Raw genomic sequence first — 13,111 nt, 5'->3', positions numbered from 1 at the left:
CTACAAAAAAATTGGTAAAAAGTGAAATGAGACAAATTTTGTGGGACGGACGAAAATGAAAAAATGGGACAAACTTTCAGGGACGGAGAGAGTATGTTGTTAGATAAATTTACATCTCAAACCGGAATTGTAAGGTCCGAGTACATACAGATGAAATTCCGACGGAATAAAATTTTTACAAACAAGTGAGTATTAATCTATTACAGATCTATAGTGTGGTCGTGCAGGTCTCTATTAACCATATATTGTGCAGGTCTCGATCGTTTTACAATGTTTTTTTATTGTTAGAAATAAAGGGATAAAATTCCCAAGCCGTTACAGGCGGTACTCTAACTATTACAATCGAAAGGAAAAACAACAATAACTGGAATCGAAATTACAATGGAAATAATAAAACAATCCAACAATAAGTCGAGTCGAGTGAAGCCCTCTTTCCGCAAGAAAAATTACGCCCGGCTAGTGCTCACGGAATGACGTATTGCCCCCCGAGATAAAAACGACTTCCTCCTAGAGTGTAGAAGTACCTCAAACCCGCTAGGCACCGGCGAACTTGATGGAGTTCCAAGAATCGAGCTATGCAATGCTCCTATCAATGCGCACTATGATGTAGAGAGCTAGAGAAAGAGAGAACGATTTTTGTTGGTGTATTTTCCATCTTCCAAACTCCACCTATTTATAGAATAGGGGAGGCCACCTCAAAGGTCTTAGCATTAAGGGATATCATAAACCAAATGGAGGTTACAAGAACTTGAAAGGCCAAAGGACTTAGTCACATGAAAGACCAAAAGCCTCTTATTTATCACACGTTTTCAACAATCCCCCACATTGGTTAGAGCATTGCCAGCTCAAACCAACACAAGACGTGTATGCGTGCATGCAGACTCTTCGCTCAATTCTCAAGAAACAATATTGCATTTGGAATAGTAGCTTGGGGCTTTGAACTTTCCATAGTCAACACTATCGGGCATACCGGCGGCCTGGTGGACGTGATGCCTTGAACCATTCCTCCCTGGTGTATACCGAGACAATAATATTGACACAATACTATTTACAAACTCATCAGTTCTCATGTTTGTATCCTTTACTGGCCATGGAACACCACTTTGGATTCATAAGTGATTCGCATGTTGAAGCGGCCTACACTTTTTCACTTACATAGGTGATTCTTTTCCAGGTATCCTGCAATACCCACCTCCTCGAGGTTTCTAAGAATCATTAAAAGTCAAAACTTAGCCACTTACCACATGCAGGTTACAACACTCAATGCTTTCTAAAGAATGGGCGAAGATTAAAAAAAATCTTCCGAGTGTTACAACTAGAGTCATATAGCTTTGTTTTTCCATTGAACCAAGCCTATGGGATCTCCAATCGTATGGTTGGGTTACCACTATAATCATCTTTTAAAATGTGGTTTTCAGTCTCATTCCTTTTAGCAATTTATGCATTTGATCACGGTTTAAACTTTTCGTTAACGGATCCGCTAAGTTATCCACTGACCTCACATAGTCAACTGTGATAACTCCAATTTTGATCAACTGCCTCACGGTATTGTGTCGCCGACGAATGTGTCGAGACTTACCATTGTATAAGCCACTATGTGCTCTCCCTATAGCCGCTTGGCTATCACAGTGTATCACTACTGTCGGCACTGGCTTCTTCCAACATGGAATATCTTCTAGGAAGTTTCTAAGCCACTCGGCTTCTTCCCCTGCTTTGTCTAAAGCGATAAACTCAGATTCCATGATGGATCGAGCTATACACGTCTGTTTCTTTGATTTCCACGAAACAGCTCCACCCCCCTACGGTGAACACATACCCACTTGTCGAGAACGAGTCTTTTGAATCAGAGATTCAATTTGCATCACAGTACCCTTCAAGTACTTAGGGATATCTTGTGTAGTGCAGCTCAAAGTTAAGAGTATACTTTATGTATCTCAAAACCCAACGCAGAGCTTTCCAATGTTCCTTGCTTAGGTTGCTCGTATATCGGCTCAGCTTATTCACCGTACACGCAAGATCTGGTCGGGTGTAGTTTGTGATAAACATCAAACTCTCTATGATCCTTGCGTATTCTTCTTGAGCTACAGGCTCTCCCGTGTGCTTACTCAAATGCACATTGGGTTCCATTGGAGTCTTAGCTGGCTCACAATTAAAGGAGTGAAACTTCTTAAGCACTTTCCCAATGTAATGAGATTGTGTCAATGCAATTCCCTCATGATTCCTTTTAATCTTGATTCCGAGAATCACATCAGCGAGGCCCATATCTTTCATGTCAAAATTTCTCTTCAACATATTTTTGGTTTCGTTGATAATGGCACTATTACAACCCATAATCAACATATCATCATCTACATAGAGACACACAATAACAAAACTGTTATCTGTGTTCTTAATGTAAACACACTTATCACACTCTTTGATAGTGAACCCATTGGACAACATCACATTGTCAAACTGCAAGTGTCATTGCAAAGGCGCTTGTTTTAATCCATATAGAGACCTCACTAGTTTGCATACCTTCCTTTCTTGGCCAGGTACTACAAACCCTTCAGGTTGCTCTACATAAATTTCTTCTTCCAATTCACCATTTAGAAATGCAGTTTTCACATCCATTTGGTGAATTTCAAGAATGCAACAATCGCAAGCAGCACCCGAATGGAAGTGATTCTCGTAACGTGTGAATACGTGTCAAAGAAGTCATATCCTTCTTGTTGCTTAAAGCCTTTCACAACTAGGCGAGCTTTGTACTTTTCAATAGTACCATCAGTTTTATATTTCCTTCTCAAGATCCACTTGCACCCTAAGGTCTTACATCCTTCTGGCAAGTCTACTAACATCCATGTGTTATTTCTCATAATTGATTCAATTTCACTATTGATCGCTTCTTGCCAGAATGGCGCATCTTGGCCAACAACGCTTCTGCCAATGACTTTGGTTCGTCATCCAACATAAAAGTTATGAAACCGGGACCAAATGTCTTAGCAACTTTAACTCTTTTACCACGTTTTGGTTCTACATCCTCAAGACTTGACCTTGTCCTTTTTGGAGGATTGGAACTAGTGGATTCATCCATCATTCTTTCACTAGAACGATCCTCCTGCCTCTTGCAAGGGTAAACATTCTCAAAGAATATAGCATTCCTTGACTCAATCGTTGTTCCTTCAGCCATGCCAGGCACAACTGACTTATGAATTAGGAAACGATATGCACTACTATTAAGTGCATGGCCAATAAAGATGCAATCAACTGTTTTAGGGCCTATTGCAACTTGCTTCGGAGGTAGCACTTCTACCTTCGCTAAGCACCCCCACACTTTGAGGTATGAGTACGAAGGTTTCTTGCCTTTCCACAACTCATAGGGAGTCACATGCCTACTTTTAGTGGAATCTTATTCAGGATATAATTTTCCGTTAACACGGCCTCCTCCCACATGTTTTGGGGTAAACTTGAAATAATCAATAGAGCATTCATCATCTCTTTCAGTGTTCGATTTTTGCGTTCAGCAACACCATTCGATTGAGGAGAATATGGAGCCGTGGTTTGGTGAATTATACCACTTGCATGACATAATTCTGCAAACGGCGCCACATATTTACCATCTCTATCACTTCGAACACACTTAATTCGACAATTAAGTTGATTTTCGATTTCATTTTTGAAGTCTTTAAACGTTTCAATTGCTTCATCTTTACTTCTTCATAAGTAAAGATAGCAATACCTTGTGCAATCATCTATAAACGTGATGAAATATTTTTTACCACCTCTTGTTTGCACTAATTTCAAATCACATACGTCTGTATGGATCAACTCAAGAGGTTTTGTGCTCCGCTCTACCGAATGGAATGACAGCTTAGCCATTTTGGCTTCAACACACACTTCACATCTTTCTCGTGAGTTAAACTTATCAACTTTTAGTAAATAAAGATTTACTAATCTTTTTATAGCATTTAGATTTACATGTCCCAATCTATTATGCCATAAATCAGAGCTCTCAAGCAAATAAGAGGATGTGTCATCTTCCTTATTGCATATTCATTTTCCATGGTGAATGACCGTAACATTCAGCTCAAAAAGCCCATTCACTAGGTGGCCTTCACCTATGATTTTTTTATTCTTGGTCAATATAACCTTTTCACACTCAAATTCTAGTGAAAACCCATGATTTACCAGAAGTAAGTCTGACACCAAATTATTTCGGATGTTTGGGACATGCAGCACATCCTTAAGGGTAAGAACCTTTCCAAATCCTAGTTTTAGGAACACATTACCCACACCAACTACCTCAGAAGAGGATTGGTTTCTCATGCGTACTTTTCTACTTCCAACAGATTTGTAAGTTGAAAAAACGCTTCTCTCGAAGCACACATGACATGTGGCCCCCGTATCAACAAACCATTCATTTGGATTATTACCATGGTCCACGTCGGAGACCATTGCGACGACCTCGTGATCTTCGTTGTTTATAACAACACGTTCAAATAATTTGTACAATATTGTCTCCAACAATAAGTACACAATTATATTGAACCATATGTGCATTGGTATATTCAACACCACATGCATCCCAATTATTACTACCAAGTCTAAATTGGTCTTGCTTGTCAAATGACAAACGATAAACACAATTTTCAAGAGAATAGATCTCAAGGAATTAACCACTTCATTGCGCATCAACATTGCGACTGTTCGTTGCTTCATTCCAGCTTTGAAGCTCATGTTTCCTCCAACTTCGATTGGTATAATCCTGTCTTAGAAGAGTACACTAATTTGTCTTGCGATTGTTAGAAATAATGAGATAAAATTCCCAAGCTGTTACAGGCGGTACTCTAACTATTACGATCGAAAGGAAAAACAACAATAACTGGAATTGAAATTACAAAGGAAATAATAAAACAAACCAACAATAAGTCGAGTCGAGGGAAGCCCTCTTTCCGCAAGACAAATTACGTCCCGGCTAGTGCTCACGGATTGGCATATTGCCCCCAAAGATAAAACGACTTCCTCCTAACGTGTAGAAGCACCTCAAACCCGCTAGGCACCGGCGAACTTGATGGAGTTCCAAGAATCGAGCTATGCAATGCTCCTATCAATGCACACTATTGATGCACTATTTATTAGCACTAAAAATACCTGCAAGCATACAGGGTAGATCTAGTATAGCTAAAGGTCAGTACCGGGATATCGAACACAGGGAATAAGATTGCAACTGACTACCATATACTAAGCATCACATACTATCTAGAGACACAGAGTTTTTGATTTTTGGATTAATTAAACTAGACAGAAAATAAATAAACAAATAACAAAAAACATAAAAACAATGATACAAAGCAGGCGTAAGAAAGTAGAATTTAAGGATTCAAAACACAATTGACTTCCTTGAATTACGGTTTCTAGAGTTATTAAGTCGGTCACTTAACTAGATTAAACCCCCTCCCGAGGTGAGAAATCCGTAGATTAGGTGTAATAATTGAAGTCCCCTTATAATTCTTAGACCTAACTCTTAAAAGGTCGTTAAGACTTAAGACCAATGACCTCACGTGAAACCTCAACTCTCCCGAGTTCTATTGAATTAAAGTGTGAATTATCCCTTTTCCAAGTCAACTATTTCGTCTCCCGGGTACTCTAATCAACTCTAACATATATTAAGAGGTAGCTAATCAATTGAATATAGAAGGCACAAGGATAAATCAAATAACTGCAAGAGCTAATAAGGAAAATCAATTTAATATCTTCACCAAAAAAATCCACAAAAGTTGTTCTACTCATAGACAAGTAAAAACTACAAATAAAGTACGAGACATGAAAGAATAGATAAAACCCAAGGTTGAATCTTCAATCTTCAGTCTTCTCTTGCCTGGATCTGCAGAGCTCCGCTCCAATGGAAGGTGGAGGAATATATGTAGAGGGGGAAAGATTGGAGGCTCTGAGATGAAGATTAAAATTAGTTTTAGAGGTATTTATAGGCTAGAAAAAGGTTATTTCAAGATATGGGAGAGATTTGGCTTCACAATATAATAATTTATTTTCTTCCGTGAATTTCCGTCTAAATTCCCGTCAGCTTTGACTGCACTGCGCAATGTTCGTAACATAGCCATAACTTTCTCCACAGAACTCTGATTGAGACGTGCGAGACATCCACACGAAGCTCTTTCAAAGACGAAGAGAATGGTATGAACTAAGCACTGATTGGACTTCAAAATCGCTGGCAGAATGAGCTCGAACAGAGGCTGCTGCACCTTGGCCTTTTTGCACCTTTTTTTTCTATCATTTATCAACAAACACATCAAAAATACCAAATGTATAACATATGCAATTTAATAACATAATTTGCATGACTGACATTTAAAACGAGTCAAATCTAGCCCTTAAAAACATGCAAAATCCACACTTCAAACTCGACCTATTTATAGGATAGGGGAGGCCACCTCAAAAGTCTTAGCATTAAGGGACATCATAAACCAAATGGAGGTTACAAGAACATGAAAGGTCAAAGGACTTAGCAACATGAAAGGACAAAAACCTCTTATTTATCACACGTTTTCAACAATTATTTCTAATATAATCGTACGTGTTGCTATGCACCTAAGTGGTTTAAACGTTTAAATTAAAGTGTATCAAGAGGCAAAATCAGAGATATCTATGTAAATCATTCTGTATATAATGTAAAATTTAATTTATTGTCGATTGATACACAGATATAAATTTTACGATAATCCAACTTTCAGAAACAGGAGCCATTAAAAGAAAAAATATAACTCGAGCATCTGAAGGCCTGGAATCTCTGGATGGAAGATCCAAAATCATGTAAAGTTAAAGGCTTTAATAAAGTGGAGTGTCCTTGTTTATAAAGTGGAGTGTCCTTATTTATATAAAGTGGATGGAAGACAGCTTCGTTCGCCTAAATATATTAGAAATGAAATCAAACCAACCAGATATGCAGGGTCACATGCATATTAAACTAAAAATATAGGGTTATTTTGTTAATTAACTCGGAAATTATTAGTATATTTTGTTTGTTATTGGTTTATCTAAAATTACATGTTATGTTCATTTATCCTTTGAGGGTCAAACATATTAGGTAGTGATAAATGTACATAATAGTATATACATAATAAAAAAAAAATCACATTTTTTAAAAAATTGAAATTTTAACTTAAAATAAAATACTCCCTTCGTCCGCAAAAATATTGTCCACATTTGACTCATTGCAAGTTTTAAGAAATTGTTTGACTTTGTGAAAAACATTAGTGAAATGTAGGTTTCATATTTATATATTAGTTTTATAATAGAATATGTATGTAATGAGTAAGTGAAAAGTCGGTCCATTCACACCAAAAATGGTAAAAGTGGATAACATTTATATATTCATGGATTATTTTAGTTGCATTGGAAAATAAACAGAAAAATTACAAATTGCAATTGATGAATAAGTATTCGTTGAAGACAGACGCGAAAGAATGCATGTTAGGTTTAGGCATTGAGAAGCCGATGTCAATTCCACCTTTTCTGGCCTTACAAAGATGAACTGCTCTATGAGAGTCTGTATGAGCGCATTCAAACTTAACTGCTCTCCCCCATCCATAATCTACACCATATGGATCCAGTTTTGACGATCCTACCACCCAAACCACCCTCTTTCCGTTCAATTTCGAGAATATTTCCAATCGATTCTCATAAAACTCCGAAACTCTTGAGCTTTTCGCAGCACTTTTAACTGCATCCGCAACCGCCTCCGCAGCAGCTACAAACCCCTCATTCCCTTTCAGTCTTGCACGGCTTGAAGCCGCAAACAGTTGGATCAAGCAGTTGCCGAAGTAGTTCTCCGGAAGGGGCGGGTTCAGCCGCCCGCGGCAATTGACCGCAAAGCTTAAGTATTCCGTCTCGTCGTTGTTGTTGTTGTTGTCGTTGTCGACCTCTGACTTGGCCAGGCAGCTCCAGAGATAGGCGCACGCCACCACGAAAGTCGAGGGGCGGCCTGTGGAAGGCTTTTTGATGATGGCCAAGGCCTTGAGCTTCTCGATTTGGGGATCGGTTAGGTGGAATGTTGCTCGGACTCTATCTGAGGGCAAGGGAAGTGTTAGTGAAACCGTCGGCCTATTCGCCTTCATTTTGTTCCATTCGGCTATGGTTAGTTTGGTTGAATCTTGAACGGAATCTCGGCCGTAGAACGGCAGCTGATTGAGGAGATGATCACCGCCGTTGGATCTGTTGATTGAGGCCCACGTGTGGATGAAGGCGGAGAGAGTGGTGGCGTCGCAAATGGAGTGATGGAGTGTGAATGCGATGCAGATCCCTTGGTTCGGAAACAAGGTGAGTTGAATAGCGAGGGGGCTGAATTTGATCTCGTCGGAGGAGTAAACCGCCGCCGGCATTTGTGGGACGAGTTGATGGAAATCGTGAGCAGGCTTGGGACGGTTGGACACTACGTGAGAGAAGTCATCGTCTGACGTGGCGATGGTGAGGGAGAGGGAGTCGCCGGCGGTGTAGCGGGAAACGGGCGTGGCGGAGGAGGAGAGGGGGAAGATGATTTTGGATGAGAGTGGAAGGAAATGGTTGAGAGTGAGGGACAATGAGTGCTTGAGATTGACAAGGATGGTGTCCAAGAAATGAGATTGGGAGCATTTGAGGGGGTAGAAACGGAGACTGTCGACGAGAAGGAAGTCGAGCCATATTATGTCGAAATATAGGAGTGGGAGGGTATTCTCGCCGCCGGCGCCGGAAGACGGCGAGACGGAGTGGCTCTCTAAAATTTTCACGGCCATTCAAATTCTATGGGAGATTGCAACGATATCAAATAAATGACTCAGATACTCCTATATAAAATATTGTTGGATTTAAAGTATAGTCAATAATTGTACCACGCATTTCATGTAAATATAAAATATTGAAAGTGGGATAATATAAAATATTGTTGGATTGAAAGTATAGTTAATAATTGTAATATGCGTTTCATGACAATTTAAAATATTGAAAGTGCAGGCGTGTGTGGGCTTAGCAGTTATAAAATTAATGATTGGACTAAAGGTCATGAATTTGAGAATTTGTAAGTGGCGTTTAAAAATTTATGTTATTTGCCTTTTGTAGGGTCTCGGTGGCGAACACCCGAACTCCACATTAGTATGATATTGTCCTCTTTGGGTAAAGCCCTCACGGTTTTGCTTTTGGGGTACTCCCCAAAAGGCTTCATACTAATGAAGTAGGGGTAGTCCATTTATACACTTGCAAGTCTTGTTCATTCTCCAATGTGGGATATGGTTTGCTCCCTTTCACCTTTAATTGAGAGCGTCAGTGTAGCCGAAATTTATGAGTCTATCAAAAAATCCGCTATATTTACCGCATCAATCTTCAAAGAGTATGAACATGGAGTTCGGCATGAGATTTAGTAAATATGAAAAAAAATAATAGAGAGAGAGAGGATAGTGGAAATAATGTTAGTAGAAAATGGGAGTCACATTATAGTCAGTAATGACATAAGTTGTTAATAGTAATGGTATATGTTATAAGAGTAATATGTTGTTTGACTTTTTCAAACTAGAAAGTTCATACTCCCTCCATTCAATTTAAGATAATCCACTTTTCTTTTTTATTTGTCCCAATCAAGATGACACAATACTAAAAATTGAAATTCTGTTCTCTCTGCTTTATTACATTTCTCTTACTCTCTCCACTACACACACAAAATAAAGTTGTATAAATTCTCGTGTCATTCAAGGAAGGGGTCATCTTCCTTTAGATGAAGAGAATACTTTTCAGGGACGGATAAAAAAAGAAATAGCTCATACTCATTGGAGATGTATATAATATTTAGGTTTAGGTTAGGGTGGTATTGAAAATTTACCCAATTAAAGTCCACTTCTGCTTGATTTCAGACTTGGCCGAGATGGCAGATAGCTCGGCCCAAATAACAACTCTAGATGAAAGTGCATAACTTGCAAGGCCCATCTTAATAGACATAAGCATAGAATTAAACCTTTACATACATTGTATACAGATCAACAATTAATTTAAACATAGATACATTTACGATCTCAGAAGACCATAATATCACATCGCTTCTCCATCTTTTAAATTTGGCAAGAGTCTGTTATTTAATGGGCCAAGTTCGCATTAGTTTGGGCCGGACTTTATTAATAATTAGGTAGTTGAATGTGCTCTTGGTTTTAATTTTTGTATGGTTGGATTTTAATCAATGTTTAGATTTAGTTTTGAATTAGTATTGGGATTTTCAACTGAATTGTTTGGACTCGGATTTTAATTAATCTCAAGTAATTATATCTCTAAATTTCAGTAAGTCTTAAGCAATTAGGGAGGTGATCAATTGCTAACTAATTAGCAATCCAAAACTATGACTAATTTTTTACCATTAGATTATAAGATCTAGTGGTTGATATCATGACGAGTAGGCCTGTCAAATTGGATACCCGCGGGTACCCGATCCGAAAATTTCGGGTACCCGATCCCGAATTTCCTAAAATCTAATACCCGATACCCGATCCGAAAATAATTTTGGGTACCCAAATACCCGACTCGGGTATCCAGTCCCGAAAAATCGGGTGTCCAATTCCGATTTTGGATTTTAATTTTATTTATTTTTATTATTTTTTAAGAAAATTAACTATAAACTTTTAGTCAAAATTTTAAAATAATAAAATAAATACATAATTTATTATATTTAATTAAAAAAATCGGGTAATTCGGGTAATTTGGGTATACCCGATCGGGTATCGGATAACCCGATACCCGATAATCCAAAAATTCTATACCCGAACCTGATCCCGAAACCCGAAAAATCGGATATCGGATATCCAATTACCCGATATTTCGGGTTTGGATATCGGGTATCCAATTCCCGATATCCATTTTGACACCCCTAATGACGAGTGTATTATGTTTTAAATTTAAATAATTATTAAATAAAATTAAAGAGTATTAACGTCAATTCCCTCTTATTAAAATTATCCTAAAACTTTAAATTTACGTAACTCTCTCAATTTAAATTACTACTCCCTCCGTCCCACTTTAGGAGTCCCGATTTACTACTTTTTGGTGTCTCACTTTAGGAGTCCCGGTTGGAATATTCCATAATTGGTAATAAGCCCCACATTTTACTCACATTTTTCCACTCACATTTTATTATAAAACTAATATATAAAAGTAGGACTCACATTCCACTATCTTTTGCCACCAACTTTCCTTTAATTTCTTAAAACTCGTGTCGAGCTCAACTGGGACTCCTAAAGTGGGACGGAGGGAGTATTTCGCAAAAAAGTATATCAAATTAAAGGTAAATTTATAAGGATTCTAACGAGAACTCAATTGCATATGTTCCGACGATGTTCGGATGATAAAATTTGATGATTTTATTTCAATTTTGGTATATGTTGATGATTTGACGAAATCTCAATATAATGGATATAAAATCTCAATATAATGAATGTAAAATCTCAATATAATGCATGTGAAATCTCAATAAAACTGGGTTGATATTTTCGTGTAATTGTGCTGAAATACTCATGTCATTGTGTTGATATTTGTAATAGACTATGTTAATATAAAAAAATTACGAAAATTATGATAAGATGATGAAGTTTTTTATTTTAGTTTTCGTATATGTTGATGATTTGACGAAATCTCAATATAATGCATATAAAATCTCAATATAATGAATGTAAATCTCAATATAATGCATGTGAAATCTCAATAAAACTGGGTTGATATTTTCGTGTAATTGTGTTGAAATACTCATGTCATTGTGTCGATATTTGTAATACACTATGTTAATATAAAAAAAATACGAAAATTATGATAAGATGATGAAGTTTTTTATTTCAATTTTCGTATATGTTGATGATTTGACGAAATCTCAATATAATGCATATAAAATCTCAATATAATGAATGTAAAATCTTAATAAAATGCATGTGAAATCTCAATAAAACTGGATTGATATTTTCGTGTAATTGTGTTGAAATACTGTTGTCATTGTGTTGATATTTGTAATACACTATGTTAATATAAAAAAAATACGAAAATTATGATAAGATAATGAAGTTTTTTATTTCAATCTTCGTATATGTTGATAATTTGACGAAGTCTCAATATAATGCATATAAAATCTCAATATAATTTGACGAAATCGACAAACCCGCAAGTGTTTTTGGGAAAAGGTCACCGACGCTTGCAACGAGCAAAAGCCGAAGGGGGCCCGCCGCCGCAACTTGAAGATACTCCGCAGTCATTTTGACCGATGCGACAGAGGTGTCAAAAAATTTTGCGGGCTCTACAGGAATGAAGCGGCGAATTACCAAAGCAGAGCCAGTGGAGCCAACATTCTGAGAACGGCTTTGTGAGTCTTTAAAGACGGCATCAATAAAGAATTCAAACATATCTATGTTTGGGAGTTGGTCAAAGACGTCGAAAGGTGGGCTGGCGGTGTCCAATCCTGTACGGGGTCAAACTCGAAACGCACGAAACACATAGCGGGTGGCCAATACTCATCTAGTGAGGGCAGGGACGGCAACGCCTCACAAGAGTTTGGGGGCCCGTCAGCCGATGCAGGAGGCTCCTCCGATACACGATGGTGGCCGCAAGGGAACAAGGCGGCTAGAGGAAGGGGGAGGGGCAGAGGCGAATCAAGCCAGACGGACTCCCAAGGGCCGTCGTCCTCCCTAATTTCCATGTACTTCACCGCCACGATGGCGGACACTTCCCGCATGACGCCTACCCAATTTCAAGCCCATCATGCCAGCACTGTGTATCTGGCTAGACAACTTGGTATTCTGCCACAACCACTGCCTTCGCGGGTTGATTCGCCTGCGGAGTAGTTTTTTTATTTATTTTTAGGATTTTAAATTGTATTTTAAATTATGTCTTTTTTTTAATTTTTTTAGGATTTTAATTATGTGTTTTTTTGTTATTTTAGGATTTTAAATTGTAATTCTCTTTTATTTAATGAAGTGTGTTTATATTAATTGAATTTGTTGGAAATAAAAATAAAAAATGAAATTGAATGAATAGTTAAGGACAAGATAATTTTAATATATAGGGATGCATGTGGTGTCTCTTAGTTAAGAAATGGGGTGAAAAGTACAATGTGGCCCATGAATAG

The 13,111-nt window shown here is 37.8% G+C and overlaps 1 protein-coding gene across 1 annotated transcript; it reads right to left on the bottom strand.

The window, feature by feature from the left end:
- Nucleotides 1–7,341: 7,341 nt before the first annotated feature.
- LOC125218255 (anthocyanin 5-aromatic acyltransferase-like) lies at nucleotides 7,342–8,775 on the bottom strand. The gene has a single exon (XM_048119894.1). The coding sequence runs from the start codon at nucleotides 8,763–8,765 to the stop codon at nucleotides 7,410–7,412; it is 1,356 nt and encodes a 451-aa protein (XP_047975851.1). The 5' UTR covers nucleotides 8,766–8,775; the 3' UTR covers nucleotides 7,342–7,409.
- Nucleotides 8,776–13,111: the final 4,336 nt, after the last annotated feature.

The sequence above is a fragment of the Salvia hispanica genome, chromosome 2 (assembly GCF_029641045.1).
Source record: "Salvia hispanica isolate PSC_SH4W2 chromosome 2, Shi_PSC_v1, whole genome shotgun sequence".
Taxonomy (NCBI): domain Eukaryota; kingdom Viridiplantae; phylum Streptophyta; class Magnoliopsida; order Lamiales; family Lamiaceae; genus Salvia; species Salvia hispanica.
This window is presented reverse-complemented; position numbering and strand designations above follow the sequence as displayed.

Bases quoted from the DNA above. Each gene is read 5' to 3' on its own strand.
- LOC125218255 (XM_048119894.1), bottom strand. From the start codon at position 8,765: ATGGCCGTGAAAATTTTAGAGAGCCACTCCGTCTCGCCGTCTTCCGGC.